The sequence below is a fragment of the Molossus molossus genome, unplaced genomic scaffold (genome assembly GCF_014108415.1).
Source record: "Molossus molossus isolate mMolMol1 unplaced genomic scaffold, mMolMol1.p scaffold_m16_p_6, whole genome shotgun sequence".
NCBI lineage: Eukaryota > Metazoa > Chordata > Mammalia > Chiroptera > Molossidae > Molossus > Molossus molossus.
This window is the reverse complement of record NW_023425399.1, coordinates 27,169,583-27,196,310: the sequence shown is the minus strand read 5'-3', so window position 1 is coordinate 27,196,310 and position 26,728 is coordinate 27,169,583. Positions and strand designations below refer to the sequence as shown.

At 54.1% G+C, this 26,728-nt stretch overlaps 1 protein-coding gene and 1 pseudogene across 1 annotated transcript; one reads left to right on the top strand and one right to left on the bottom strand.

Moving 5' to 3' along the window:
* Positions 1 to 266: 266 nt before the first annotated feature.
* On the top strand, positions 267 to 23,458 carry SIGLEC1 (sialic acid binding Ig like lectin 1). The gene is made up of 22 exons (XM_036245027.1): positions 267 to 371; positions 6,964 to 7,110; positions 7,409 to 7,768; positions 8,058 to 8,354; positions 10,052 to 10,318; positions 10,642 to 10,896; positions 12,252 to 12,551; positions 13,200 to 13,457; positions 14,529 to 14,864; positions 15,118 to 15,375; positions 15,592 to 15,894; positions 17,192 to 17,452; positions 17,600 to 17,911; positions 18,369 to 18,620; positions 18,919 to 19,188; positions 19,278 to 19,529; positions 19,843 to 20,145; positions 20,778 to 21,038; positions 21,805 to 22,107; positions 22,363 to 22,465; positions 22,827 to 22,899; positions 23,399 to 23,458. The coding sequence occupies exons 2-22, from the start codon at positions 7,062 to 7,064 to the stop codon at positions 23,456 to 23,458; spliced, it is 5,133 nt and encodes a 1,710-aa protein (XP_036100920.1). The 5' UTR covers positions 267 to 371; positions 6,964 to 7,061.
* A 2,888-nt stretch (positions 23,459 to 26,346) lies between these two features.
* Positions 26,347 to 26,728, bottom strand: LOC118618963 (annotated as a pseudogene).

The window sequence follows — 26,728 nt, the reverse complement described above, 5'->3', positions numbered from 1 at the left end:
CTAAAAGGGTCAAGCAGCCCCAAAGAGAGGGGTGAACAGAACGCTCCACTTCCCACTTTGCCTGAGAGAAGGTTCTGGTGTGGCCCCAGATTCCACTTTCGCTTGCTCATGTCCCTCGGTGCCCAGCTTCCCCAGGAACCGTGCCTCGCCAAAGAGGTCTTTCCTGCGCTGGTGTTGCATAAGGCCCGCAGCTGCCTCCCTGAGCACCCTCCAGGCCAGGCAGTAGGGCTGAGGCTTCGGGAAAAGAGGAAGCTGCCCCGAGGCTGGATCTCCTCTTGGGCCGCAGAGCCCCGGGGAGTCGGCAGCACTTGAGCTCCTGGCCTTCCTTCCTGTTCTGCTTGTGCTTCACCAGCCCCTTTCCCGCGCAGCAGGTGCGTCCACCCCTGGGGGCGGGGGGCACAGCGGGGGGGGGGGTGTATTGGGAATGGGGCCCGGCTGAGGTTGGTTGGTGGTCATCTGGGTGTGGAACCTGGATGCCAAATCAATCCAAGTCCAAGACACTAATCAAAGCTGCACTCATGCCCTGGCCGGTTTGGCTCAGGGGTTAGATCATGGGCCCGTGGACCAAAGTGTCTTGGGTTTGATTCTGGTCAAGGGCACGTACCTCGGTTGCAGTTAGTCCCCAGCCCTTTTCAGGGTCGTGCAGGAAGCAACCAGTTGATGTGTCCCTCTCACCTCAATGTTTTTTCTCTCTCCCTGTCTCCCCCTTCCTCCCACTCTATTTGAAGATAAATAGATCTGGGGGTGAGGATTAAAAAAAGAAAAAGCTGGGCTACTAACCTAGACCCCTTCACAGTTCCAAATCTCCCCTAACCCACATCCCAATCCCAATCCCAATCCCCACCACCATCCTGCCCAGCCTGGTCCCTGCCCCAGCCTTACCTCGCCCTCAGTTGCATCCCAACCCAACCATTTACTAATCGTGCTCTCCCTCCAGCCACAACCTCAGCCCTTACCCGCACCCAACCCCATCACTCTCAGCTCCATGTCAATCCCAATCCCATTCCAAATCGCAGCCCAGCAGCACCTTCACCCCAGCCCAACTGCAGCTCTCCCCCCGTCTCCCCTCACTCTGAGCCCAGTCCCACTCCACGTCATTCATTCGTCTGAGTGCAGGGCCCCGGCACCCATGAGCAAAGCTGGGGTAATGGATGCTCAGGCTGTGGGCACATCTAGCCAGATTAAACTGTGAAATTTCTACTGCCCATTTCGAAGCCAGTAGGCCTCACTTATGGATTAGATGGCTTCCAGAGCCAAATGTTTGGGGCTTTCCACTATTATAAATTGTACTCTTAGAATTGCCCAGCTGTACCCTGACCTCCCATGAGTGGGCAGAGCACTCCAGCTGGCGGTGTCATCCCATTTCCCTCCTTCTCCAGCCTGATAGGGAAGTTGGGGGGAAGCCCTGGTGTTGGGAAACAGAAACTGAATCCTGAAAGCTGCCCACAGTGGAACTGCTCTGACCTTTCCTCCCCAGGCTGAACCTGGCTTCTGGGATCAGAGGTCAGGGACTCAGGCCCCAGGCCGCCCCCCCCAAGCTGTGCCGGGGCACGTGATCTCACACTGCCTGACCTACTCGCCAGCTCTCGCGCAGGCAGCGACATGGGTGCCCACCACGGGCCAGGCCACCCATCCCAAGCCTGATGCAACCTGCACCATTTCTGGGTAGGAATGAGGATTTAAAACTATCTCCAGAGCACCCGAGATTTGGGGATACAAGGATGAACCTCAGGAACTTCCTGAGATCTGGGGAGCAATGCTCTTTCTGGGGTCCTCCTTGCCCTTCCTTTTTCTAGGAAAGTTCTCTGGGCTGAAGCTGTTTTTTTTGTTTGTTTGTTTTTTTATCCTCATCCGAGGACATTTTTCCATTTTTTGTACAGACAGAGTGGGAGGGAGAGAGAGGGAAACATCGATATGAAAGGGACACATCGAGTGGCTGCCACCCGCACGACCAACCAGGGCCGGGGACAAACTGCAACGGGGGTACATGCCCTTAGCGGGAACCGAACCTGGGTCTCTCAGGACCATAGGCGGACGCTCTAACCGCTGAGCCAAACCGGCCAGGGCTGAAGCTGTTTTTTATTTCTCTTTATTGATGTTAGAGAGAGAGAGGGAGGGAGACGGAGAGAGAGAGAGAAACATCGATGAAAGAGAACATCAATCCGCCTCCTTCTGCACGCCCCCCACTGGGGATCAGGCCCACAACCCAGGCATTTGTCCTGACCGGGAATCGAACCAGCAACCTCTTGGCGTATGGGTCGATACTCAACCACTGAGCCACACCGGCTGGGCGTGAGGCTGGTTTTTAGACTGAGTGGTTAAGTTAGACTCCGGTGGGACCAACCCCTTGGGTACTGTGGCTAGGCTAATTGTAGGTGACATCTACGTGATATAATTTTGTAAGTTCTAAAAAGAATCCTCTCAAATGTTCTGAGAGTCCCTGTTCCATTCTGGGATCAGTATGTCTAAAATCCCACCATTCCTCCGCCATTAGGTTCAGCATTGCCCTTTCCAGGGCCCCAAATGGGAATAGCAGGGGGAGCTGGGGATATCAGCAAGACAACACACATGTTGTCTTGCTGATGTCCTAGCTCTAGAGGATCTGACCCTGATACCCAGTGTGGCTGTGGGCTCCAGGGCCATACCTGCCCCCAACCACGCACAGTGGGCTACCTTTTAGCCCAGCATCCAGGTCACGGGGCCAATCCGAACCAGCATGAACCTTTCCTATGGCCAAAGACCAGGTGTGGAGAGTGTGGGTATACTCTCCTGGAACAGGGGCCAGCCTAGGATTGTCCAAAGAACTGGCGATGAGCCTTTGGGTCTCAGAAAATGACCAGAACTGTCTGCTGGAGCAGCCCAAGCCAGGGTCTGGGTTTTCCGAAGAGTAGTGCTCTTCTGGGCCTTCCCTGCCTTTGCTTTGATGTGCTCCCTGCAAGGACATCCCTCCTCCTCTCACACTTGGCTAAGTTCTGTTTTGTCATCCTGACCGGCAGTTCCAGCTTCACCCAGGCCCTGGGTGTCAGCTCAGTCCTCCCCAGGTGTGCCCCCTGGTAGCCACCAGAATCAGCTGGGCTGAGCTCTGGAGGCTGGGAGTTGTCATGAGTTTCCTGTCCCTACTTCCAGCCTCCCCAGGCCTTTGCCCTCACTCTGCAGAGTCAGCATGCAGAACCAGAGAGGACTGCAGAGTTGGCAACATGAGCTTTTGTATGTGTGTGTGGTAAAATGTGCATAACATAAAATTTACTATTTTAACCATTTTAAGTATAAATTCAGTGGCATTCGTTTATTTACAGTATTGCTTAACCATCACCACTATCTATTTCCAGAAATTTTTCATCATCCAAAACATAAACTCTGTACCCACGACACATTAACTCCCCTCTCTCTCCTCCTTCTAGCCCCTGAAAGCCTCTATTCGACCTTCTGTCTCTATGACTTTGCCTATTTTAGGGTATCCCTTTCAGTGGAACCTTACAACATTTGCCATTTTGGTCTGGCTGACTTCACTTAGCACAATTCAGTAAAACCTCAATATAATGGACTAATCCAGGTAAGGGGGATCCGATAAAGCCGAAAATCCATAATATAATAAAGTAGACTTTCCGGATGCGTATGTTAAAAAATTGACAAATTAGTTTACCTGTGTAGACACATTTGTGTAATTAAAATTAAGTATGTATGAAAAGTTTAATTTCACAGAAAAGTTTTTCTAATATATATATTTTTATGGATTTTTTAGAGAGAGAGGAAGGGAATGAGAGACAAACATTGATCTGAGAGCGATACATCGATTGGCTGCCTCCTGCAAGCCCCCTACCAGGGATCCAGCCGTAAACCCAGGCATGTGCCCTGATCAGGAATCGAACTGGGACCTCTCAGTCCATAGGACGATGCTCAACCCACTGAGTCACACCAGCGTAGCCAGAGACATTTTCTATATGAATTACCGTAATATTAAATTTATACTGAATAAGTTTAGTAAATGCACGCATTCACCAGTCACGGAAGTAAACAAATGCACACGGCTGGGGCGTGACTTAGTACTCATGGGAAGATCGACCACAAGCATTCAAACTGCTGCAGAAAGTCGCGCCAAGTGACAACAGAACCAATTACTGAGAGCTCTGCTGTGTGATCACTTGCTAATCATTCGCGGAACATTGTTTCCCAGCTATGTGGACTATAGTTGTAGATATGTAATATGTATGTCAGCAAAATTACTACAGTGTTTTTTCCAACATATGACCCATTCGCTAAAATTTGTTAAAAATAACAGTGAGTTAATAACAAAAAATAACCTGTTAATTTCATTATAAGCAAATCGTGATTAAAAGCATTTTAAAATTAACAGGGTGTTCATTTGCACGTATGACATACAGACCAGAAATTTTGTCTATTAAATCCGAAGTCCGTAAATTGAGGTCCACAACATCCAGGGATTACTGTGTGTTCAAGGTTTGCCCTTGTAACATGTCAGAATTCCATTCTCTCTTACGGCTGAATAATGTTCTATTGTATGGCTATGCCTTTTAAAAAATCTACTTATCTGTTGATGGATACTTGGGTTGTTTTCGCTTTTTGGCTACTGTGAATAACACTGCTAGGAACCTGGGTGTACAAAGTGAGTTCTTGTTTTTATTCCACCCAGGAGTGGAGTTGCTGGATCATATGGTAATTCACGTCTGACTTTTTGAGGACCCAGCCAACAGTTTTCCACAGGGGCTGCACTATTTTACATTCCCACCAGCGTGCACTAAGCTTCTAATTTCTCCATATCCTCTCCAAGATTTGTTACTTTCTGACTTTGTTTGTTTGTTAATAGCCATTGTGATGGGTGTGAAGTGGTAGCTTATTGTCATTTTTAAAAAATCCTCACCTGAGGATATGTTCTTTTTATTTTATTTATTTATTTTTTAGAGAGAGAGCAGAAGGGAAAGAAAAAGAGAGAAAGAAACATTCACATGAGAGAGAAACATCGATCGGTTGCCTCTTTATGTGTTCTTACCAAGGCTTGAACCGGAAACTTAGGTGTGTGCTCTGACTGGGAATCAAACCCACAACCTTTTGGTGTATGGGACGAAACTCCAACCAACTGAGCCACCTGGCCAGGGTCATTGTGGTTTTGATCGGCATTTCCCTTATGGCTAATATAGTTGAGCATCTTCTCATGGGCTTATTGGCCATTTTACATCATCTTTGATGTAAAGACTATTCAAGTCTTTAGCTCATTTTTTGAATTTGGGTTGTTTGGAGTTTATTGTTGAGTTGTAGGATTTCTTCCATTTTTTAAAAATCCTCACCCGAGGATATTTTTTTTTATATTAATCTTCAGATAGAGCTGGAGGGAGAGAGGGAGGAAAATGGAAAAGAGAGAGAGAGAGAGAGAGAGAGAGAGAGAGAGAGAAACTCGATGTGAGAGACACATCGATTGATTGCCACCCGCACAACCCCAACCAGGGCAGAGGACAAACCACAACCAAGGTACACACCCTTGGCTGGAATCGAACCCCAACCAGGGCAGGGGACAAACCACAACCAAGGTACACACCCTTGGCTGAATCGAACCCAGAACTTTTGGTCCGTGGGCAATGCTCTTACCGCTGAGCCATACTGGCCAGGGATAGGATTTCTTTATATATGCCAGATATTAATCCCTTATGTATGATACCAATCCCATGATTTGTAAATATTTTCTCACATTCTGTGGGGTTTTTTACTCTCTTAATAGTGTCTTTTGATTCACGAAAGTTATTTTGATCAAGTTCAATTTATCTGTTTTTTCTTCTGTTGCTTGTACTTTTGGTGTCATATTTAACAAATCACTGTGTGATCCTAGGTCATGAATGGTTTCATCCATGTTTTCTTCTAACAGTTTTATACTTGTAGTTATATGTGTTTCTGCCCTCTTTCCCCTTCTGACTTATATCTGTGACACCTCTTAGATCCCCCATCCTCACCAGGGGCACCCCATGGCAGAGGGTCCATCCACTTTCTTACACATGATATACTGTAGGCCTCCGTGAACTCATGTTTGTGGGGTGTGTGTTGTGCGGGGCCCTCGTGCCCCCTGTTGCACCTAAACTTGCCCTGTTACCAACTCTAAATCTCCAAGGACTACATCTCTCTCTGCCTACCGCTGCCAAGTTGGGGGCCTCTGCAGTGCTGCAGGGCCCAGGTCCCCAGTGCCAGGCGCTCACAAGATGCCAAGGACAAGGCCAGCACAGAGATGGCTCTAGGTGGCTCCAGGAACCCTAAAGGGGAAGTTTCAGCTAAAAGCTGCCTTCAAGCTACACCTCGAAGACTGAATAAAGTTTCAACAAGCAAAGATCATTTGTGGTGGGGACACAGGGAGTCAGCTGGAGAGCCCGTGGGCAGATGGAATGGCTCTAGGGTGGGTATGTGGAGAGCAGGGGATGAGGCAGAGCTGGGAGTAAGAAATGAGGACCTTTTAGGGATGTGCTGGGCCTACATCTCACAGGCAATGGGGAGCCACCGAAGGTGTTTGAGCAAGGGAGTGGCCCCTAAAGATAGCACTTTGGTAAGTGCTCAGTCAAGGTCCATATGGCTTATAGCTTGTAAGACTAGAGGTAGGGAGCTGAGTCTTAAATAAGAAACCATTATTCTTGCTGAGTGCCTTGGAGCAGGTCACCGGGCCTCTCTGGGTTCCAGTTCCTGTTGGTTTGGGTGGAAGGGAGAGGCAGGGAGGGGTAGGAAAGTGGAGGGAAAGGGAGAAACAGCTGTTCATCTGCTCTGGGGTAGTGTCTTTGAGGGGCTGGGAAAGCAGAACTTGGGGTATTCTAGTGCATTCCACCAAGTGAGGGCATTCCTGGGTAAAGCTGAAGCCGTGAACGTGGGCTCCTGGTTCCTAGCTGGGGCTGCCCCAGAGGTCCTTGGCAGCTCCGCCTTCTCACTGGGCTGGCCAGCATGGCATGTGGGGACACAGGGCTGAACTCTCGGCAGGCTCTGAGCTGAGGTGCCCTGAGGTTCCTTAGGAGGCTCCTGCGTGCCCAATCAACACAGCCCGAGCCACTCTCTTCTGCACCGGAACTGGCACCGCTATGGGCTACCTGCTTCCGCTTCTCCACCTGGCCGCGTCCATCTCAACAGGTGAGTTTCGCTGGCTGTGCTCATCTCACAGGGCCTGGCCTCCGTGAGCCCAGCCCTGGCCGGCCTGGCAGACCGGACTGTGCCTGGTCACAAGTCTGGCTGCTGAGGTTGAAGGACAGGCACAGGGAGGCAGTGGCAGGGAACAATGACCTTCCCTGGGGCATGCTGAGGGGCTGTATTGCTGGGGGTAGGGCAGGGTTTGGGGGTCCATCTGGGGTACCTTTGATAGGGCAGGTGGCAGGGCTCTGTGGTAACCCTAGACCTGCAACGCTCTCCTGTCTGTCTGCCCCTCCCTCAGTCCTTGCCTCATGGGGTATCTCCAGTCCTGAGACTGTGCAGGGCGTGAAGGGGTCCTGCCTCATCATCCCCTGCATCTTCAGTTTCCCTGACAACGTGAAGGTGCCCCAAGGCATTACCACCATCTGGTACTATGTCTACTCGGGAAATCAGCAGGTGGTTCACCACTCGTCCGAGCCCCAGCTGGTGGACGCGCGCTTCCAAGGCCGTACCCAGCTGCTGGGGAACACTGAGCACAGGGTGTGCAACCTGATGCTGAAGGACCTGCGCCCCCAGGACTCGGGCAATTACAGATTTCGCTTCGAGATCAGTGATAGCAACCGCTGGGGGGATGTCAGAGGCACAACGGTCACTGTGACAGGTGAGGAGTGGAGTGGCCTGGCTACTGCCTGGAAGGGACTCCCAAGCTGCTTCTGGCCTCATGACTCACAGCCCCAACCCTTGCCCTAAACCCAACCCCAGCCCCAGCGCAGTCCCAGCTCTGTGTCCTCCATGCATTCACCCCAAGTGAGAGTGGGGTAGAAAGTAATCTCTCCTTCCCCTTGAAGTCCCCTGCCCTGCCCAGGGCTTGCCCCTCAGCTGGAGTTTGCAAGGCGGGGGGTCTCAAGTGTGGTGAAGAGGAGTCCTGAGCCTCCTGTCTTTGTCCCCAGAGAAGCCCAATGTGCCCACCATCGCCTCACCATTGGAGCTTCGCGAGGGCATGGAGGCGGACTTCAACTGCTCCACTCCCTACGCGTGCCTGCAGGAGCCCGTCCACCTGCAGTGGCAAGGCCAGGACCCCGCTCGCTCAGTCACCTCCCACCACGAGAAGCTCGATCTCACAGGCATCAGCAACCAGGAGACCCTCCATATGGCCCTGTCCTGGCAGGACCACGGTCGGACCCTGAGCTGCGAGCTCTCGGTGGCCAAACACAAGACAAAGGGCGAGATTTTCCTCCAAGTGCAGTGTGAGTGCCCGGGGGTGCACCTTCCTTACCGAGCACACATCTGTGGCTCCCAGTGGAAACCGGTTCCTTTCTTAGCCCATAGAAACAGGGCCCTCGCCCCTGAGGCAAAGCTGGGTGCACTCCGACCTCCTGGGAGAGGACTAAGCACTATGAGCCACACTGAATGGCTCCCTTTCACCTCTTGTCCCTGAGGCCAGGCTGGGCACAGAAGGGGGGACAAAGAGCCAGAGCCTTGGGGTTCAAGCTGCAAGGACCCTGAGATCTAGCCCAGCTCTGGAGGATGCTGGGGGTGGGCGTCAACCCTTTACTGCCTAAGCTGCTCACATTCGTGGTGATCAGGGTGTCCCCCGGACATGACAAAGAAGCTGTGGGAGAAAGCTGGAGTTTCCACTCGACTGAGCATCTTCTCATCACAGTAAAACAGGGCAGCCCCTTCTAGAACCTCTGCTGCTCACAGACATCAGATGCTGACGTCACCATCCACTAACCGAGCAGGCTTTGGGCAAGTTACTTGCCTCTCACTGCCTCTGTTTTCCATCTGTGTCGGGGAGGTAACAAGGTTCCTGTTTCAGAATTGTTATGAAACCCTGGCTGGTTTGGCTCAGTGGTTAGAGCATCAGCTCACAGACCGAAGGGTCATGGGTTCGATTCTAGTTCAGGGCATGTACCTAAATTGCAGGTTTGATCCCCGGCCCTGGTCAAGGTCGTGCGGTAGGCAACCAATTCATGTGTCTCTCTCACATTGATGTTTTTCTCTCTGTCTCTTTTTCTCTTGCTCTCTCTCTCCCTCCCGCCTTTCTACTCTGTCTAAAAAGTGAATAGAAAAATGTCCTCGGGCTAGGAATAACAAAAAAAAAAAAAAAAAGAATTGTTATGAAAATTAGAGCACATGCTAACCAGTCATAAATATTACCTTCTACTATTTTCATATCTCTGTAGATTAAGTACTTGAAAATGTGAGCTTTTATTTATTTATTTAAAAAAAATTTTTTTCTTTATTGATTTTTTTAGAGAGAGAAGAAATGAGAGGGAGAGAGAGATAGAAACATCAATGAGAGAGAACGTCGATTGGCCGCCTCCTGCATACCCCACACTGGGGATTTGGCTCACAGCCTGGGCACGTGCCCTGACCGTGAATCGAACCGGCGACCTCTTGGTGCATGGGTCAATGCTCAACCACTGAGCCACACCAATAGGAAGAAAATGTGAGTTTTTATTAGCACATTTACATAGCAAGAGCTTTGGAATAAGATTTAAAGAAATGCAGTTTCTTTGTATTGTTGATATCCTCCTTACAAATGGGTTAACCATTCTCAGAGCTAATTTAACTCTGCCTTTGGCCTCCCCGTCAGCAGCTTGGTCCCTTACCAACAGCTATCACAGGCCACCAAAGCAGTGTGGCACCCATGACCCCCACAGAGAACAGAGGACAAGGACAGTGTCATGAGGCAGAAGGCCCCCGGAGGCAGTGTGGGCTGCACGCTGGGCCGAGCACTCCAAGCACTGCACTGGCAGACTCCGGGTGGAGAGCAGGGGGCCGGGAGCCAGGTGGGGCGGTGCAGCCCTGGACAGGAGAACCAAGGGGACTGACGATTCATCTTGGTGGGCTTCCTTAGGGCAGTGTTGAGAGAGGAGACAAGTGTGCCACCCCTGCCCACCAAAAGCACCTTGCCTGACACCCTCATCGGGCCTTGCAGATGCCCCCAAAGGTGTGGAGATCCTCCTCAGCCCTTCGGAGGGGAACATCCGTCCAGGAGATCTGGTCACCCTCACCTGCCAGGTGAACAGCAGCTACCCCAAGGTCAGTTCTGTGCAGTGGGTCAAGGACGGGACGCCCCTCAAAGCCCAGAGCCGCATGCTGCAGTTGTCCCACGTAGCCTGGGACGATGCCGGAGTCTACACCTGCCGAGCTGAGAACAACGTGGGCTCCGTGGGCTCACCCCCCTTCAGCCTCCACGTCTTCAGTGAGTCCTGGGTGAACCCGGGTCTTGATCAGAGGGTGGGGAAGGGGTCTAGGCCACAGGGCTGAGGGGAGCCAGGTCAAGGTGCCTCCTGGGACAGGGGTGTGGAGTCCCAGCCCTGTCTCAGACAGATGACAAACCCCCCGGGCAGGGTGGGGTGTGGAGGAACCGGTGAACAACACAGAGGTGCAGCAGACTCCCCTGCAGAAGGGGTGTGATGTAGACTGTGCACAGATTAGGCTGAGTGGCTGCAACCCCAAGACTCTGAGGAGTTGGGCCTGCAAGTCGGCTGGGTACCTCCAGTGAGCCCGATGCTGCCCCCACAGTGGCTGAGGTGCAGGTGAGCCCAGCAGGCCCCATCCAGGAAAACCAGACAGTGACGCTGGCCTGCAACGTGCCTAAAGAAGCACCCAGCGAGCTGCAGTACAGCTGGTACAAGAACCATGCCCTGCTGGAGGATGCCCACAGCCGTACCCTCCAGCTGCACTCGGCTACCAGGGCCGACACTGGCTTCTACTTCTGTGAGGTGCAGAACGCCCAGGGCAAGGAGCGCTCTGGGCCTGTCAGCGTGGTGGTCATCCGTAAGTGACCAGTGTGGGATGGGCACTGCTGGAGTGGGGCCAGAGGGTGGAGCCCCTGCAAGAGGGTTAGGGTCCTGGGCCTGGGTGACCTTGAACTCTGCACACCCGGGCACGGCATTGACTTCCCCAGGCCTCAGTGTCCTCCAATTTTAAAAACTTTATTTTGGCCCAGCTGGAGTGGCTCACTAGTTGAGCGTCGACCCATGCACTAAGAGGTCACTGGATCGGTCAGGGCACATGCCCAGGTTGTGGGCCCAATCCCCAGTGGGAGCATGCAGGAGGTGGCCAGTCGATCTTCTCTCTCATTGATGTTTCTATCTCTACCCCCTCCTTCCTCTCTCTCTAAAATCAATAAAGAAAAAAGCTATTTTAAAAAACCTTTTTTGTTTTTTTATCCTCACCTGAGGACATTTTTGCATTTATCTTCAGATAGAGCAGGAGGGAGAGAGGGAGGAAGAGAGAGAAAGAGAGAGAGAAAAACATCGACGTGAGAGAGACACATCGAGTGGTTGCCACGCACATGACCCACCCAGGGCCGGGGACAAACTGCAACCGAGGTACATGCCCTTAGCGGGAACCAAACCCAGGTCTCTCTGGACCGCAGGCTGACGCTCTAACTGCTGAGCCAAACTAGCCAGGGCTTTATTTTTATTTTTATTTTTTTTATTTATTTTTTTTATCCTCACCCCAGGACACTTTTTCATTCTTTGTTCAGATAGAGCAGGAGGGAGAGAGAGAGAGAAACATCGATGTGAAAGGGACACATCGAGTGGCTGCCACCCGCACGACCAACCAGGGCCGGGGACAAACTGCAACCGAGGTACATGCCCTTAGCGGGAACCGAACCCGGGTCTCTCCGGACCGCAGGCCAACGCTCTAACCGCTGAGCCAAACCGGCCAGGGCGATTTTTAAAGTGTTTTTTCTTTATGCATTTTAGAGAGAGAGCAAGGGAGAGGGAGAGAGAGATAGAAACATCAATGAGACAGAAGATCGATTGGCCGCCTCCTGCAGGCCCCTCACTGGGGATGTGGCCCATAGCTTGGGCATGGAATTGAACTGGCGACCTCTTGGTGCATGGGTCAACGCTCAGCCACTGAGCCACACTGGAGCCGGGCCAGTTTCCTCATCTTTAAAGTAGGGTCCCTGATCCCACTCTCAGGGGTGCCCCCAGGATTGACTGAAGTTATTTGCCCAACCCAGGGACAAAGGTGTATTCAGCAGGCATTCAGGAACTGCTGGGGTCACCCTCCATCTCCCAGGGCATTATGGGACAAAGGGGGTGCAGGGGTCATCGACTACAAAGGGGCATCCAGGGAGTGCCCCGTCTGAGGGTGACAGGCCCTTCTCCACACAGACCCGCCCCTCGCCCCCGACCTAACTGCCTTCCTGGAGATGCAGGCAGGGCTGGTGGGCATCCTCTACTGCTCCGTGGTCAGCGAGCCCATGGCCACCCTGGTGCTGTCACATGGGGGACTTGTCTTGGCCTCCACCTCCGGCAAGGATCACCACAGCCCACGCTTCAGTGTCTCCTCTGCCCCCAACTTTCTGAGCCTGGTGATCCGAGACTTGGAGCTGGCGGACAGTGGGGAATACATATGCACAGCCACCAACTCCTACGGGAATGCGTCCTCCTCCCTGGACTTCCAAGCCAATGGTAAGATGGCCACGGGGGCTGGTGGAGGGAGACCAGGAGGAGGCCTGCTCTGGCCTCTTCCCCCTAGGAGTCCGGAGGGCTCAACCGAGGGGCTGAACTAGCTGGCTGGTAAAAATCATACCAAGACCCTGGGCTATACAGTCATATCCCAACGTGGGAGGTTCATGGAAGTCAAGGCAGAAAGGGGAACACGACAGGTTGTATAATTCCTTTAGTATACGTTCTGACTCGGAACTTGTAAGGTCCTGCATATGCATTCATTTGTCTCTTATTTATCAGACGTTTGGGGCAGCTTCGGTGCTAGGAAGGAGTCGGATGCAGTAGGCACTGCAGAGCAGGGTCTCCCAGCTCTTGGTATATGGCCTCATTCTGAGGCCATGACAACGCGGCTAATTGATCAAGCCAGGTTTTGACATCAGCCTGGGTTCCAGCTCAGAATCCTCAACCATGCTGCAGCCAGTTACTATCAGTAGATCAGAATGGGCCTTCAAGGCCAAACTCCTGATCGTCAAGAGATTCATAGAGCAGATGGCACGAAGTCCAGACCTACCTACAATTGTGTGTGGGATCCTGGAGGGCTTCCTGCGGTGGGTGGCACGGAGCCACAGATGTGCCAGGGCGCTGACCCTCCCTGTCTCCTTCTGCCAGCCGCCCGCCTCCTCATCAGCCCAGCAGCAGAGGTGGTGGAAGGGCAGGCGGTGACCCTGAGCTGCAGGAGCGGCCTGAGCCCAACGCCTGACCTGCGTTTCTCCTGGTACCTGAACGGAGCCCTGCTCCTCGAGGGGCCCAGCAGCAGCCTCCAGCTCCCTGCAGCCTCCAGCACCGACGCTGGCTCATACCACTGTCAGGTCCAGGACGGTCACAGCGCCAGCGGGCCCTCCTCGCCTGCCGTCCTCACGGTGCTCTGTGAGCAGCCTCCCCACTCACCCCTGCCTGTCTTGGGGAGGCTTGATCAATCCACTGGGGTCCAGCAGCCATCCCTACCTCCTCTGGGCCCTCCTGACCCTGTCCTGCCCAGGATCTAGATCAGGAGGGCAGCCTCGCCTGGACACCATGGACCTCTCCACTCAGGGCTGAAATTTGGTGAACAAGGCTGAGGATTTTTCTACCTCCCCAGGTCCCACCCTCCAATCCCACATATTTTAGGGCCCTCTGCCCCTAGCCTCACACCCACCATGGGCACCATGTCCAAGCTTCATCCTCCTGAGCTGGGCCCTGGGACACCATACTCCTACATATGTGCACACGCCCCATAGCTTGTGCCCTCACAGGCTCCCAGAGGCATGAAGGCAGAACCTCCCAGCCCAGGAAATGCGTCTTGTCAGCAGTGGATGCTCCATATTAGCCTGAGGGGCTGGCCAGTGTTCAGGGCACACTTAGCTTCCAGAAAACCTCCCTTGACACTAGCAGGAGCGATGTCCTGGGGCTTCCCAAAGAGCAGCCCCCTCTCAGGGGTTTTCCAGTGCCGGTGAGATTACAAGGAGGCCTTGACCGATGGCTGCCCTGGCCATTCATCTCCAGAAGCCCCTGGAAAGAGGGCATTTTAGGCCTTATCTGTGACCCTAAATAGAGCTGGCTTGACGATCAGAGATAAGTGGCAGGGAGGATCTTGGGGGAAGGGATGTGGTGCAGAGAGAGAGCAGAGAGCAAGACTCACAGGGATTGCTATGAGGTGCCCTGCTCAGGAGCACACGGCAGTGACTGCTAGCCCACACGGTGCATCTGTCTGGGCTCAAAATGGTGCTTCTTCTGGGAAGACTCAGTAAGTACTGGGGCGTGGCTCAGCGCGAGGCGCATGGGCTGAACTCCTCCTGCCCTGGTCTGGTTGTCCTAGCGCAGTGCACAGCTCTGTGTGACAGCTCTGGGCTCATGCCTCGTCCAGAGTCTTCTGGGATCCTAGCCAGCCTTGAGTAGACCTATGAGGCCCTGGCAGAGGCTTTGGTCCTCCATGGATGCCCATGTTCTACCTCCCTACAGACGCCCCACGCCAGCCCCGGCTCACTGCCCGGCTGGACTCCGACGCTGCAGGGCTTGGGGTTGGCCGTCGAGGTTTCCTGGAGTGCCGTGTGGACAGTGACCCCCCAGCCCAGCTGCGGCTGCTCCACAGGGACCGTGTAGTAGCCTCTTCCCCGCCATCAGGGGGCGGCTGCAGCTCCTGTGGGGGCTGTTCCCAGCGCACAAAGGTCAACAGAGCCCCTAACCTGCTGCGTGTGGAGATTCGTGACCCGGTGCTGGAGGACGAGGGTGTGTACCTGTGCGAGGCCAGCAACGCTCTGGGCAACGCCTCCTCCTCCGTGACCTTCGATGCCCAGGGTGAGTTGGGGCAGGGAATGGTGGCACAGGGTCAGGGGCCAGTGCTCGGGACCCTATTCCTTTGCAACCCCTGACTCCGAGGAGGGTCTATCCAGGGAAACCACCTCAGTCAGCAGTGGAAGTGTGCTTTCCTCCCCTGGGCGCTCCAGAGGGTCTTCCTGCCTGCTCCGGGATGGGAGGCTGTACCACCGGCCCTGGGCTGGAGGAAGCAGTGAGGCCTATCCCAAGTGGGCCTGTGTTTCCCGCTCTCCAGCCACTGTCCTGGTCATCGCACCATCACACACACTGCCAGAGGGCACCGAAGCCAACCTGACTTGCAATGTTAGCCGGGAAGCCAGTGGTGGCCCTGCCAACTACTCTTGGTTCCGGAATGGGGCACTGTGGGCCCAGGGCCCCCTGGAGACCATGACGCTGCTGCCTGTGGCCAGAACGGATGCTGCCCTCTATGCCTGCCGCATCGTCACCGAGGGTGGTGCCCAGCTCTCCACCCCCGTGGTCCTGAGTGTGCTCTGTGGGTGATGGGCAAGGGCAGCACTGGGCGCTGGAGGGTTGAGGGGGTGGTCTTGGAGGAACCAGGTGGGGGTTAGGGTTGGGGAGACAGGAATGTGGCTTGGCCATGGGAATGGGCGGGCCTGGACCGTGTGGAGGGGGGAGTGGGACACAGTGTGGTGACTGGAATATGGTGAGCTGGGCTGGGGGTGGCCTGAGCTTCTCTCTGTCCCTGCAGATCCTCCAGACCCTCCAAAACTGTCAGCCCTCCTGGATGTGGGCAAGGGCCACATGGCTGTGTTTGTCTGCACTGTGGACAGTAGCCCGATGGCCCAGCTGACCCTGTTCCACGAGGAACGCCTCTTGGCCACCACCCTGGGGCCCCAGCTCCCATCCCATGGCCGCTTCCATGCTAAGGCCACGGCCAACTCCCTGCGGCTAGAGGTCCGAGACCTGGGCCTTGGAGACTCTGGCAGTTACCTCTGTGAGGCCACAAATGACCTTGGATCAGCCAATACCTCCCTCTTCTTCCAGGTCCGAGGTGAGTGTCAGTCGTCTGAAGGTGTGGTAGAACCACATGCCCTGGGGGCCACTCTGGCTAGGCAGAAACGTGAGCTCTTTTCCAGCCACGGGGTCTGGACAGTATCCACCAGCCAAGAGGAGGCTTCCCTTGGCATCTGGCCAGATGTTTTCACCTGTAATAACTGTGGCAGCCACTAGGAGGCAGGGGCAACTGCACAAGGAAGCTTGCTTGGTGGGAGCAATTTCTTACAGATTACTTCTGAAATAATATAATTTTGTTAGATAATAAGTATCTCAAACAAAATCTAATATATATGTATATTATGCATATACATGTGTAATATATGTATACCAATGTGTGGGTATACACACATATACATCTATACACATATACATAAGAATATATTCACATATTCTTCCATAAAAATCCTCCCTATGCGAATGAACCAGGAAACAGGAAAGTTAATGCCCATAATGTTGCAAAGGCCAAAGAAAAACACACAATTTTTCTCCCACGATGACAAACATCAATTTTGAACATTTTCCTTCGGCCTTGGTTCCGTACATCTTTTCTCATGTGTTATACTCAGTTCACAGGGAGAGAAGGTGAGGGCCAGACCTTTAGGGGCTTTCCCAGATCACACGACAAGCACACTAGCTTGGGACTCATTTGGTTCTGTTTCCAGGCACAGCCTACATTCTCATTCACCACGCCAGGTGTCCCTCCATCCCACTCCCCAACCTTGGTCTCATCCTGCCTTAGACCAGGGGGCACTAGGGACTGCCCTTGCTCAGTCTCCAGTTCCTGGGTTCTCATGACCTCGAGCCTGGGTGCAGAGTTGAGCTGGAAAGAAGAGATCATGCAGCTGCTCACTTCTCCTGAGCCCTCAGTCTCCCATGCCGAGTTCAGCTCACGATCAGGACAATGGCCCTTGGCATTCCTCCTGTTTCATTGCTTTATGGGGTCAAACCAACACTGTCAAGAGCTAACATGCGCAGGCACTGTGCCCGGCACTGGGTTGCAGATCGTGCCAGTGGGTCAGGCCCTCGAGAAGCTCACCCTCTGGTAGGCAAGATGTGATTGACAGAGCAAAGCCGAACGTACCTCACGGTGGTGGGTGGTAAATGCCAGGACAGACCCATGCTGGTAGTCGGGGCAACTAAACATGGGGTTGAAGTCGGCAGTGGTCTGGTGGGGGAGCTGGGCTCAGGGACACAGGGTTGGGTCGGGCAGCCTTGACGTGGATGAACACCCCGTCCCAGACTGTGGGAGGATATGGCGGAAGGTCCTCACTTGCTTTGATTTCTTCTGGCAGGAGCCTGGATCCAGGTCTCACCCTCGCCCGAGCTCCAGGAGGGCCAGGCTGTGGTCCTGAGCTGCAAGGTACCCACAGAGGCCCTGGAAGGGACCTCGTACCGCTGGTATCGGGACGGCCAGCCCCTCCAGGAGTTGACCTCGGCCACACTCCACTTTGCAGCCATAACTTTGAGCCAAGCCGGGGCCTATCACTGCCAAGCCCAGGCCCCGGGCTCAGCCTCTGCTAGCCTGGCCGCTCCCGTCAGCCTCCACGTGTCCTGTAAGTGCTTTCGTCCCACATATGATTCCTGGGGTGCGAAGGACCCAAGGGTGTGGCTGGGGGAGGAGATGCTGATCCCCTGGTCTTGGGCTCTGCCTCCACGAGGGACCACCTGGCCAGACCCTGACCACTCCCCACTTTGTGTAGATGCCCCACGCCAGGCCACACTCACCACCCTGATGGACACTGGCCCTGGGCGACTGGGCCTTCTTCTGTGCCGGGTGAACAGCGACCCTTTGGCCCAGCTACGACTGCTCCATGGGGACCGCCTCGTGGCCTCCACCCTACAAGGTGTAGGGGAACTGGCAGGCGGCTCCCCCCGGCTAAAGGTGGCGGTGGCCCCCAACACACTGCGCCTGGAGGTCCACAATGCAGTGCTGGAGGACGAGGGCGTCTACACCTGCGAGGCCACCAATGCCCTGGGCCGGACCTCGGCCTCAGCCCGTTTCGATGCCCAGGGTCAGTGTGGGGGGGTGCGTATGTGCCTGGGCGGCTCCATGAAGAGGCGAGGAGCTTGGAGAAGGCTCTGGAAGCCTGGGCACAGGCAAGAGGGCTGAACAGAAGTACGGTCTCCATTCCCACCCTTCTAAGGGCAGTAGTCTCCAAACTTGGGTTTCATGGAAGAGCCTTTTTAAAAAACAGATATTTACATAGATGCCCAGTGGGTAAAACTAATCAGAAAGGGGGTGCTCAAGGAGAAACCACAGTAGGGCTGGGGTTAGGGAGGGCTCTGCAGACTGCTTGGGATCACCTGACAGCTGATGAGCTGCTCACCACACTCCACCTCTGAGCCCATTTACAGGTGGGCCACCTGTGCCTCCCAGAGGCTGAGGGGCTTCCCTCCCTCCTGGAGACAGGTGGCTTGTTTACACAGCCTCCTGCCCTCACTGGTGTCCCCACGCTCTCCTCTCCCCAGCTGTGAGTGTGCAGGTGTGGCCAAAGGCCACCGTGCAGGAGGGGCAGCCAGTGAACCTGACCTGCCTTGTGTGGACCACCCACCTGGCCCAGCTCACCTACACATGGTACCAGGACGGGCAGCAGCGCCCAGGTGCCCAATCCATCTATCTGCCCAATGTCACGGTCGCGGATGCTGCCTCCTACCACTGCGGTGTGGTGACCCCTGGCCAGGCACCCCGCTTCTCCAGACCTGTCATCCTTGATGTCCTCTGTGAGTGGTTGGCGGCAGGGAGGAATGACAGCAGCCTCCAGGGATCAGGGCATGGCCAGAGCCCCACAGGTGTCCATCCTGGGAACTCAGTACCAGAACTCAGCTGGCCGATGGAGCACTTCACAAGGAGCATTAGAGTGGGGGGCTGTGGAGATAGAACAGCAGTGCCCTAGACTGGGCAAGTGGAAGCCCTTGGGGTGGGGAGCCAGGGCCCCTCCTGCTTTGAATGGCACCTGCAAACTGGCGTCCTCATGGCTGCGGTCTCTGAGTTCCGTCTGTGCCTTTCGTGCTCCTGTAGACCCGCCCCGCAGCCTGCGCCTGACCTCCCTCCTGGAGAACCGTGGTGGGCGGCTGGCCCTGCTCCTGTGCACTGTGGACAGCCACCCACCCGCCCAGCTGGCCCTCAGCCATGCTGGTCGCCTCCTGGCCTCCTTGACCGAAGCCTCTGTGCCCAACACCCTGCGCCTGGAGCTGCGGGAGCCCCGGCCCAGAGATGAGGGTCTCTACAGCTGCTTGGCCCGCAGTCCTCTGGGCCAGGTCAACACGTCTCTGGAATTGCGACTAGAGGGTGAGGCAAGGCCCATGTCGAGGCCACCAAGGGTGGGATCAGCTGTGGTGTCTGGCTGGGCCCAGCTGACCCTGGCCTCCTTGGGACAGGCGTGCAGGTGACTCTGGCTCCGTCGGCCGCTGTCCCAGAGGGCGCCTCCGTCACAGTGACCTGTGAGGACCCTGCTGCCAGCCCACCCACCCTCTATACCTGGTATCACAACAGCCGTTGGCTGCAGGACGGGCCAGCCGCCTCCCTCTCATTCCCGATCGCTACGCGGGCTCACGCGGGTGCCTACTCCTGCCAAGTCCAGGATGCCCAGGGCACACGGAGTTCCCGGCCTGCAGCCCTGCAAGTCCTCTGTGAGCAGGGGTCCTCGGATGGGGCACCCAAGGTGGTGGAGGGCACTTTTGGGCCCCGGTGGGGTGGGCACAGGATTGCAGTGGGCTGGGAATGGGCACTTGGGGAAAGAAAGACATAGATGATGAGGAGAGAGGGCTAGGTCCCTGTGAACCCTGCCTGAAGAAATCCTCCCACAGGACTCCTGAGAAGGTGGTACTTTTAGGAAGTGACTATTTGTCCAGAGGCTTCAGCCTCTCCAGTGCTGGGAGGGTGGACAATGGACAGTATAGGATTTCTAAGCATGACCCCAACTGTGCCCTGCTCCACCCGCAGATGCCCCTCGGGATGCCATTCTGTCCTCCTTCCGGGACTCGAGGACCAGCCCCATGACCGTGGTGCAGTGCACTGTGGACAGCGAGCCACCTGCTGAGCTGGCCCTGTCCCATGATGGCAAGGTACTGGCCACCAGCCAAAGTGTCCATGGCTTGGTATCGGGGACAGGCCCTGTCCAGGTGGCTCGCAATGCCCTGAGGCTACAGGTACAAGGTATGCCCTCAGGTGATGAGAACACCTACATCTGCACGGCCCACAACCTGCTGGGCTCAGTCAGCACCACGGGGCAGCTACAAGCAGAAGGTGAGTGGGCAGTGGGGGAGGAGATGGGGCCCATGTGCTGTGGGGTGGGAGTCCATGTGGAGGGGGCTGGCTGGCCTGAAAGGGTAGACATAACTCTGCCTGATAGAAAAAGAATAGCTCCTACTGGAGGGGTTTGCCCAGCATGAGGTGGAGAAATAATCTCACCCTTGGAGAGCTCCCTATAAGGGCAGAAGTGTAGCAATGCCCAAGAGGAACTTGGGTGCAGGGGAGACATAACCCTACAGAGCCAAGTCCAGGGGTGGTGCACAGGGAAAGCTGGGGTGGGAAGAGGGACAGAGCCCTACCCTCAGAGAGCCCAGTCTGAGAGAAGAGGTACAGCCTCACACCTGGGGAGTCCAATCTGAGGATAGGGAACAGCCTTATCCGTCAGAACATCTGGTTTGATGAGAAAGGTAGGCACAGCCCTGCCCTGGAGGTGCCCAGTGAAAGGAGGAGAGACAGCCCTGTTCTCAGAGATCTCAGTCTGATGGGGGAAGACACAGTCTCACCTTTGGGGCCCAGATCCCAAGTCAGATCAGAACTACCCATAATGCACAGAGGCCTCTCAGATCCCCCTCAGATCCTATCCAGGCCTACAGATCCCCAACCACCTCTTGGTCGTTGGCCTGCAGGTGTGCGTGTGGTGGCTGAGCCAGGCCTGGATGTGCCTGAGGGTGCAGCGCTGAATCTGAGTTGTCACCTTCCTGGTGGCCCCAGTTCCCTGGTCAACTCCACTTTCACTTGGTTCTGGAATGGCCGGCAACTATACGCGGAGCCTGTGCCCATCCTTTCCTTCTCCCACGTGGCCCGTGCCCAAGCTGGAGTGTACCACTGCCGGGCTGAGCTCCCCACTGGGACCACTACCTCTGCTTCAGTCATGCTCCGTGTGCTCTGTGAGTGTGACACAAACGCCCTGCCTCAGTCTCCCCACACCTCACATGCCCACCTCAGGTCTTCTTCCTCTTCTGCCTGCAAAATCAAGGACGTCACAGGTATGGAGTCCTGGCTTGAAGGACTCCCATTGACTTGTTCTGTGATCTTGTGCCTTGGTTTCCTCATCTGTGAACATCAGTGATATCACCTTGTGAGGCGTATAGGAGATAAAGTATGCAGAGTGCCTGGCACACAATAAGCCCGCATCAGCCGTGGTCCTCTACTCCATTTTCCACCAGGGCCTCATGTTGTTTCAGTCAGTTATTGCTGCATAACAAGCCACCCCAAAACCTAGTCCTTAAAACAACAGCCATTTTATTTATTCACAATTCTGTGGGACAGAAATTTGGGCTGGGCTCAGCTGGGCAGTTCTTCTGCTGGTCTCATCGAATGTGGCTGCAGTTGTCTAGTGGCTGGACTGTGGCTACATGGTCTAGGATGGCTTCACCCTCGTGGCTGGTGGTTGGGGCTGGCTCTTGGCTGGGCCACATGTGTCCAACAGGCTGGCCTGGGCTTCCCACATGCTTGTGTTCCAAGGAGAGCAGAAGCTGTGAGGACTTTTAGATCTAGCCTTGAAGTCACAAAATGTCACTTCTGCTTTCTAGCAGTCAAAATGAGTCACAGAATCAAAGAGTGGGGAGCAGCAAAGTCACCTTGCAAGGGTACAGGGAGGGGAGGAAGTTGTGGTTGTTTCCTACAATTACCATACTCCCTGTCTTCCCACAGACCCTCCCAAGATACCCACCATGACAGCCTTTGTGGACCCTGAGGGTGGCATCCAGGGCATTCTGGACTGTCGAGTGGATAGCGAGCCCCTAGCCAGCCTGACCCTCCACCTTGGCAGTCGGTTGGTGGCCTCCAGCCAGCCTCTGGGTGCTCCAATGGAGCCGCACATCCGTGTCTCAGCTACACCCAATGCCTTGAGGATGGACATTGAGGAGCTGAGGCCCAGTGACCAGGGGGAATATGTGTGCTTTGCCTCCAATGCCCTGGGCTCTGCCTCCGCCTCCACCTACTTTGGAACCAGAGGTGAGGGAGGGCTCCATGTCCCGGGCCACTCTGCACCAGGCCTGGCTCTCAGGTCCAAAGGCTTCTTTCTGAGGTCTTCTCTGAATCGCTTCAGCTTGTCTGTCTAGTCTAGACTGGTTGCTTGAAGTTCTTTTGAATGGGGAAGCTCCTAAGATAAAGTGAAAGTCAGAAAAGGTTTCATTGTGGGGAGTCACTTGGGAAGGAGCAGCGGAGGCCTGGAGCCATAGCTGCCCCTGAACTGTCCCTGTGTTCCAGCCCTGCAGCGCCTGCATCTGTTCCAGCAGCTGCTCTGGGTCCTGGGGCTGCTGGCTGCCTTCCTCTTCCTCCTGTTGGGCCTGGGGGCCTGCTACGCCTGGAGGTGGGTCCAGAGCTGGAGGGTGGATGGGGCCAGCCCATCCTGCTCTGTTTTCTCCTAACATCCCCCAGTGTCCCTCCTACCAAATTCACAGACTCCTTATTTCCTAGCCTGTCCTCCTCCCTGCTCACATTCCAAATTTGGGAATCCTTTCTAGAATTATCTCTGAATCCACCTTGCTGTAGTTTTCTTCTTTCCTTATCTCTCTTGTCTGTGCTGAAGAAAGGGCTGGAGAGGAAGGAAGATAAGGTACCTCACTCCCCACTGCTCAGTGCAGTGAGCTGTTTGACAGGCCTGTGGGCGGGGGAGGGGATGGGGGCCGGCAGGGGGAGGAGAGGCTCTGAGTCCACTCTTGCCCTTGCAGAAGGAGATGTTTCCATAAGCTGAGAGTGGGTGAGAAATCCATGGAGATGGCTTATCAGAAGGACAGCATACAGGTATCTATGTACCATGTGGGCGCACACAGTGCTTCGCTACCCCATAGTGCCCCTAGAGACCTTGATAGGCTGGTGCCTGTGGCCAGGGGGAAATGGGGGAGAGAATAGAGAGAGAATATCAGGGCCCCTTGAATAGATAGGAGGAACCATATTCTGACTGGGGCAGAGGGAAGCCATGTGCAGCTGTCTGGATGACTGAGGCAGACATTCTGAACTTAGCAGCAACTTCTCCACTTCCAAGACATATAACCCCACCTGTGTTTTGGGGTCTCTCTGCCTATCACCTGGGTAAGTGTGAAAAACTTGTTGTTCTCCCCCTTGATGTGTCCCCTTCTGCAGATAATCCATTTGGGGCCAGGGCTCCTAGCTATGCAGTCTCACCAATCCCCTTGAGACCCCTACCCAAGGCTTGAGGGCCTGGGGGACTGCCCTCCAGAGTTAGAGATCAGGTGATGACATCTCCCAGAGTCCTCCTGTGACCAGGCTTCTCTATGGGAAGCTCATGGATCCTGATGCAGCTACATTTGGGGCTTCATCCTGTGCTCTGTCCCTGAGCTGACCCATGGCATTGCCTGTCCCCAGGATGAGGAGGAGGTCACTGGAATCTGTGATAACTTGGGCTTCGTAAACAAGGCTGCATTGGATCCTGACTGCCTTTGTGAAAACAACACTGTGACATCTGACTCTCTGTGACCTGCTTCCAAACCTCTTGCCCCCAAGAAAAATAGTGGTGAGAGGAGGGGATGAACCCCAATCTACCCAGGAGGGTGTTGACCTTGGGGGATGCTGAAGAAAAATGAGTTGATCATGTTGTCCACTTCTCCTCTTTTCTCTGGATCTCATCTCTCCATTTACTTTCCAATGCACTGCCTATTCACACCTTTCTCCTCCAAGCCCATCCTGGACTCTTTGGATGGATTTGAAGAGGAGCTTTCTACACCCTTACAGGCTGGCCAAGGCATTCTCTACTAGCTAGAATGTAAGTTAGGCTGCTCTAACAAGAGACCAAATACAGAACTTCAACATGAGATAATTTTATTTTTCTCTCCCATACTATTCTGGGTATGTTATGGTGGTTTAATTTTTTTTCAAAAAAATTCCATTTATTAATTTTAGAGAGAGAGGAAGGGAGAATGAGAAACATCATCTTGTTGTTCCGCCCATCCATGCATTCATTGGTTCATTCTTGTATGTGCTCTGACCGGGGATCAAACTCACAATCTTGGCATATTGGGGAGATGCTCCAACCAACTGAACTACCCGGCCAGGACCCTTCTATTTTATCTTGATTGTGAGGTTCACAATGACCCCACCGCATTCACATTCCCTGCTGCAAGAAGAGTGGAAGTTGAAGGTACAACCACTCCCATTGTGGACACAACTGAAACTTGCAAGTCATATCCACTCACTTCCCACTGGCCAGAGTTTAGTCACATGGCCACTCCAAGCTGAAAGGGATTCTGGGAAGTGCCGTTTTTATTATATTTCTAAAGGACTCCCAACTATGAACTCACCCCCGAAACTTTTGACATTGATGAGAATGCTGCCAGCAGGGCACATTCTGTCTCAGTGTCAATCTGCTGAAGGGCGTGCCCTGGTCATGGGCTTCCTGGAGGAGGTGGTCCCTCTCAAACATTAAGACTGAGGAAATCAAGAAGGTTTGGTGGTCCCTACAGAGAGAGTATGCTAAGCAGTGGGGTTGCCTGAGCAGATATATTGTGCCAGGTCTGGCCCCTGGAAGAAGAGGTGTCCCCATTCCCTCCTCCGCCCCCCAGGGAGCATGGGGAGCAGACACAGTGTCATCAGCATCATTCTTTCTGCTCCAGGTGCATTCCTCTCCATGATTCAGTTAGTTCACGTCCTCTTCCTGGAGGCTCGTGCCCAGGAGCTGTTAAAATGAATGAAGGTCACCAAGAAGAAATAATATGCTCCCAGGCAGTCAGTTCTTGGGTAGGCTAGTGATTCTAAGGGGAGCTAGTTCTTGGGTAGGCTAGTGATTCTCCTGGTAGCCTGGTGACAGATGGTGGGAGGAGCAAAGAGCGTGCTGCTCTGGGATTTGGGAAACATGGGGAGTAATGGGGCATTAGCATGGAGCTAACAGGTTGGGAATAAATTTGAGGCCTTCTGAGCTCCATGTAGCAGTGGTCGGGACCCTTCCTGGTCCAAGGTCCTATTCCTTTTAGTGCCTGATGGCCAGAACCTTCCTGGGAGCCTGTTTGGCATTTCATCCCAATAAATGTCCATCCTATGACATAACTGGAGTGAGTCTTTTTCTTGTAACCCAAACTGCTGGACTGGAACACAGAGGATTCAAATGTGAGTGGGGTTTATTCTGGAAGACTACCTGCCAAGGTATCCAGTGGGTGCAAATTACATGCATTTACTGCAAACAACCTTATGCTCAAGTGACTTGTGCCCCTTGCTGTTTCTTGAGGATGGGGGCTGCTCACCTGCGCTGCCTACATGACCAGCACCATGCTTGGCACACAGTGGATGAGTACTTAGAAAGTAAGTCCTGGTTTTTCTACATTGTTGTCAGGTGGCAGGATAGAAGACATGAGCTAAATCCAGAGGTGGGACTAGGAGAGAGCAAGCCAAGTACAGCCAATGTTTTTGGACTGTCTGGGGATAAGAGCCTGAGGGGAGGACCATGGGTGGCCACAGAAGAGGTGGCTACTGGGAGATCTGGGAACATTTTTTTGTTTTGTTTTGTTTAGGTAGAGTGGGAGGGAGAGAGGGGAACAGAGAGAGAGAGAGAGAGAGAGAGAGAAACATCGATGTGAAAGGGACACATCGAGTGGCTGCCACCCGCACAACCAACCAGGGCCGGGGACAAACTGCAACCGAGGTACGCGCCCTTAGCGGGAACTGAACCCGGGTCTCTCAGGACCACAGGCCGATGCTCTAACCGCTGAGCCAAACCGGCCAGGGCAGAAACTTTCTTTCTTTCTTTTTTTTTTTTATCCTCACCCGAGGACATTTTTCCAATTTTTGTACAGATAGAGTGGGAGGGAGAGAGAGGGAGAGAGAGAGAGAGAGAGAGAAACATCAACGTGAAAGGGACACATCGAGTGGCTGCCACCCGCACGACCAACCAGGGCCGGGGACAAACTGCAACCGAAGTACGTGCCCCTAGCCGGAACCGAACCCGGGTCTCTCCGGACCGCAGGCGGACGCTCTAACCGCTGAGCCAAACCTGCCAGGGCAGATCTGGGAACATTTGACTTGAGAGTCTTTATCTGCTTCTGTGTATCTCCATGGTCTACCTTGGATAGGAGAGTGCTCAGAGGGGTTCAATATGTCCACCCTCAGTGGTCTGAGGCTCCTCAAGACTTTTATTTTTTTCACAAAAAGTCTTTAGTTTATTAATCATCGTGTGAAAAATCTGCACAATCACCATATGTAGTCACAAAGAATCTGTACTTCTTTGGTTGGCCAATCTCCAGCTTATTTTTCGCCAGCACCAACACTGGCCTTTGCAGTCCCCTTGACCTTCTTCATTCTGTTCTTGCGTCCCTTCCTCTGTTTTCTTGAGGTCTTCTCATACAGGTCGTGTCTTACGAGTCTGTACTTGGGTTCATTTTCTTTCATAATGCAAGGAATCAAATTGTGCCAAAACCAGTAGTCTTGCCACCACCAGGATGGGTTCTGAATCCAAACGTAAAGATGGCATCTGGTGTGGTCTTGTACATTTTGGCTAGTTTTTCCCAAATTCTTTCTTGGGTACTGCTGCCTTCCCAGGGTGAAGGACGTCAACGACTATTTGTTTCTGCTTAAGTAGTCTGTTGGTCATGAACTTCCTGGGCTGGACAGTTACTGTGCTGTTCAT

Excerpts from the sequence above, each read along its gene's own strand:
- SIGLEC1 (XM_036245027.1), top strand. The coding sequence starts at position 7,062 with ATGGGCTACCTGCTTCCGCTTCTCCACCTGGCCGCGTCCATCTCAACA. Across the intron at positions 8,355-10,051 it reads GATTTTCCTCCAAGTGCAGT|ATGCCCCCAAAGGTGTGGAG; the intron begins GTGAGTGCCCGG and ends CGGGCCTTGCAG. Across the intron at positions 17,453-17,599 it reads CGTCAGCCTCCACGTGTCCT|ATGCCCCACGCCAGGCCACA; the intron begins GTAAGTGCTTTC and ends CACTTTGTGTAG.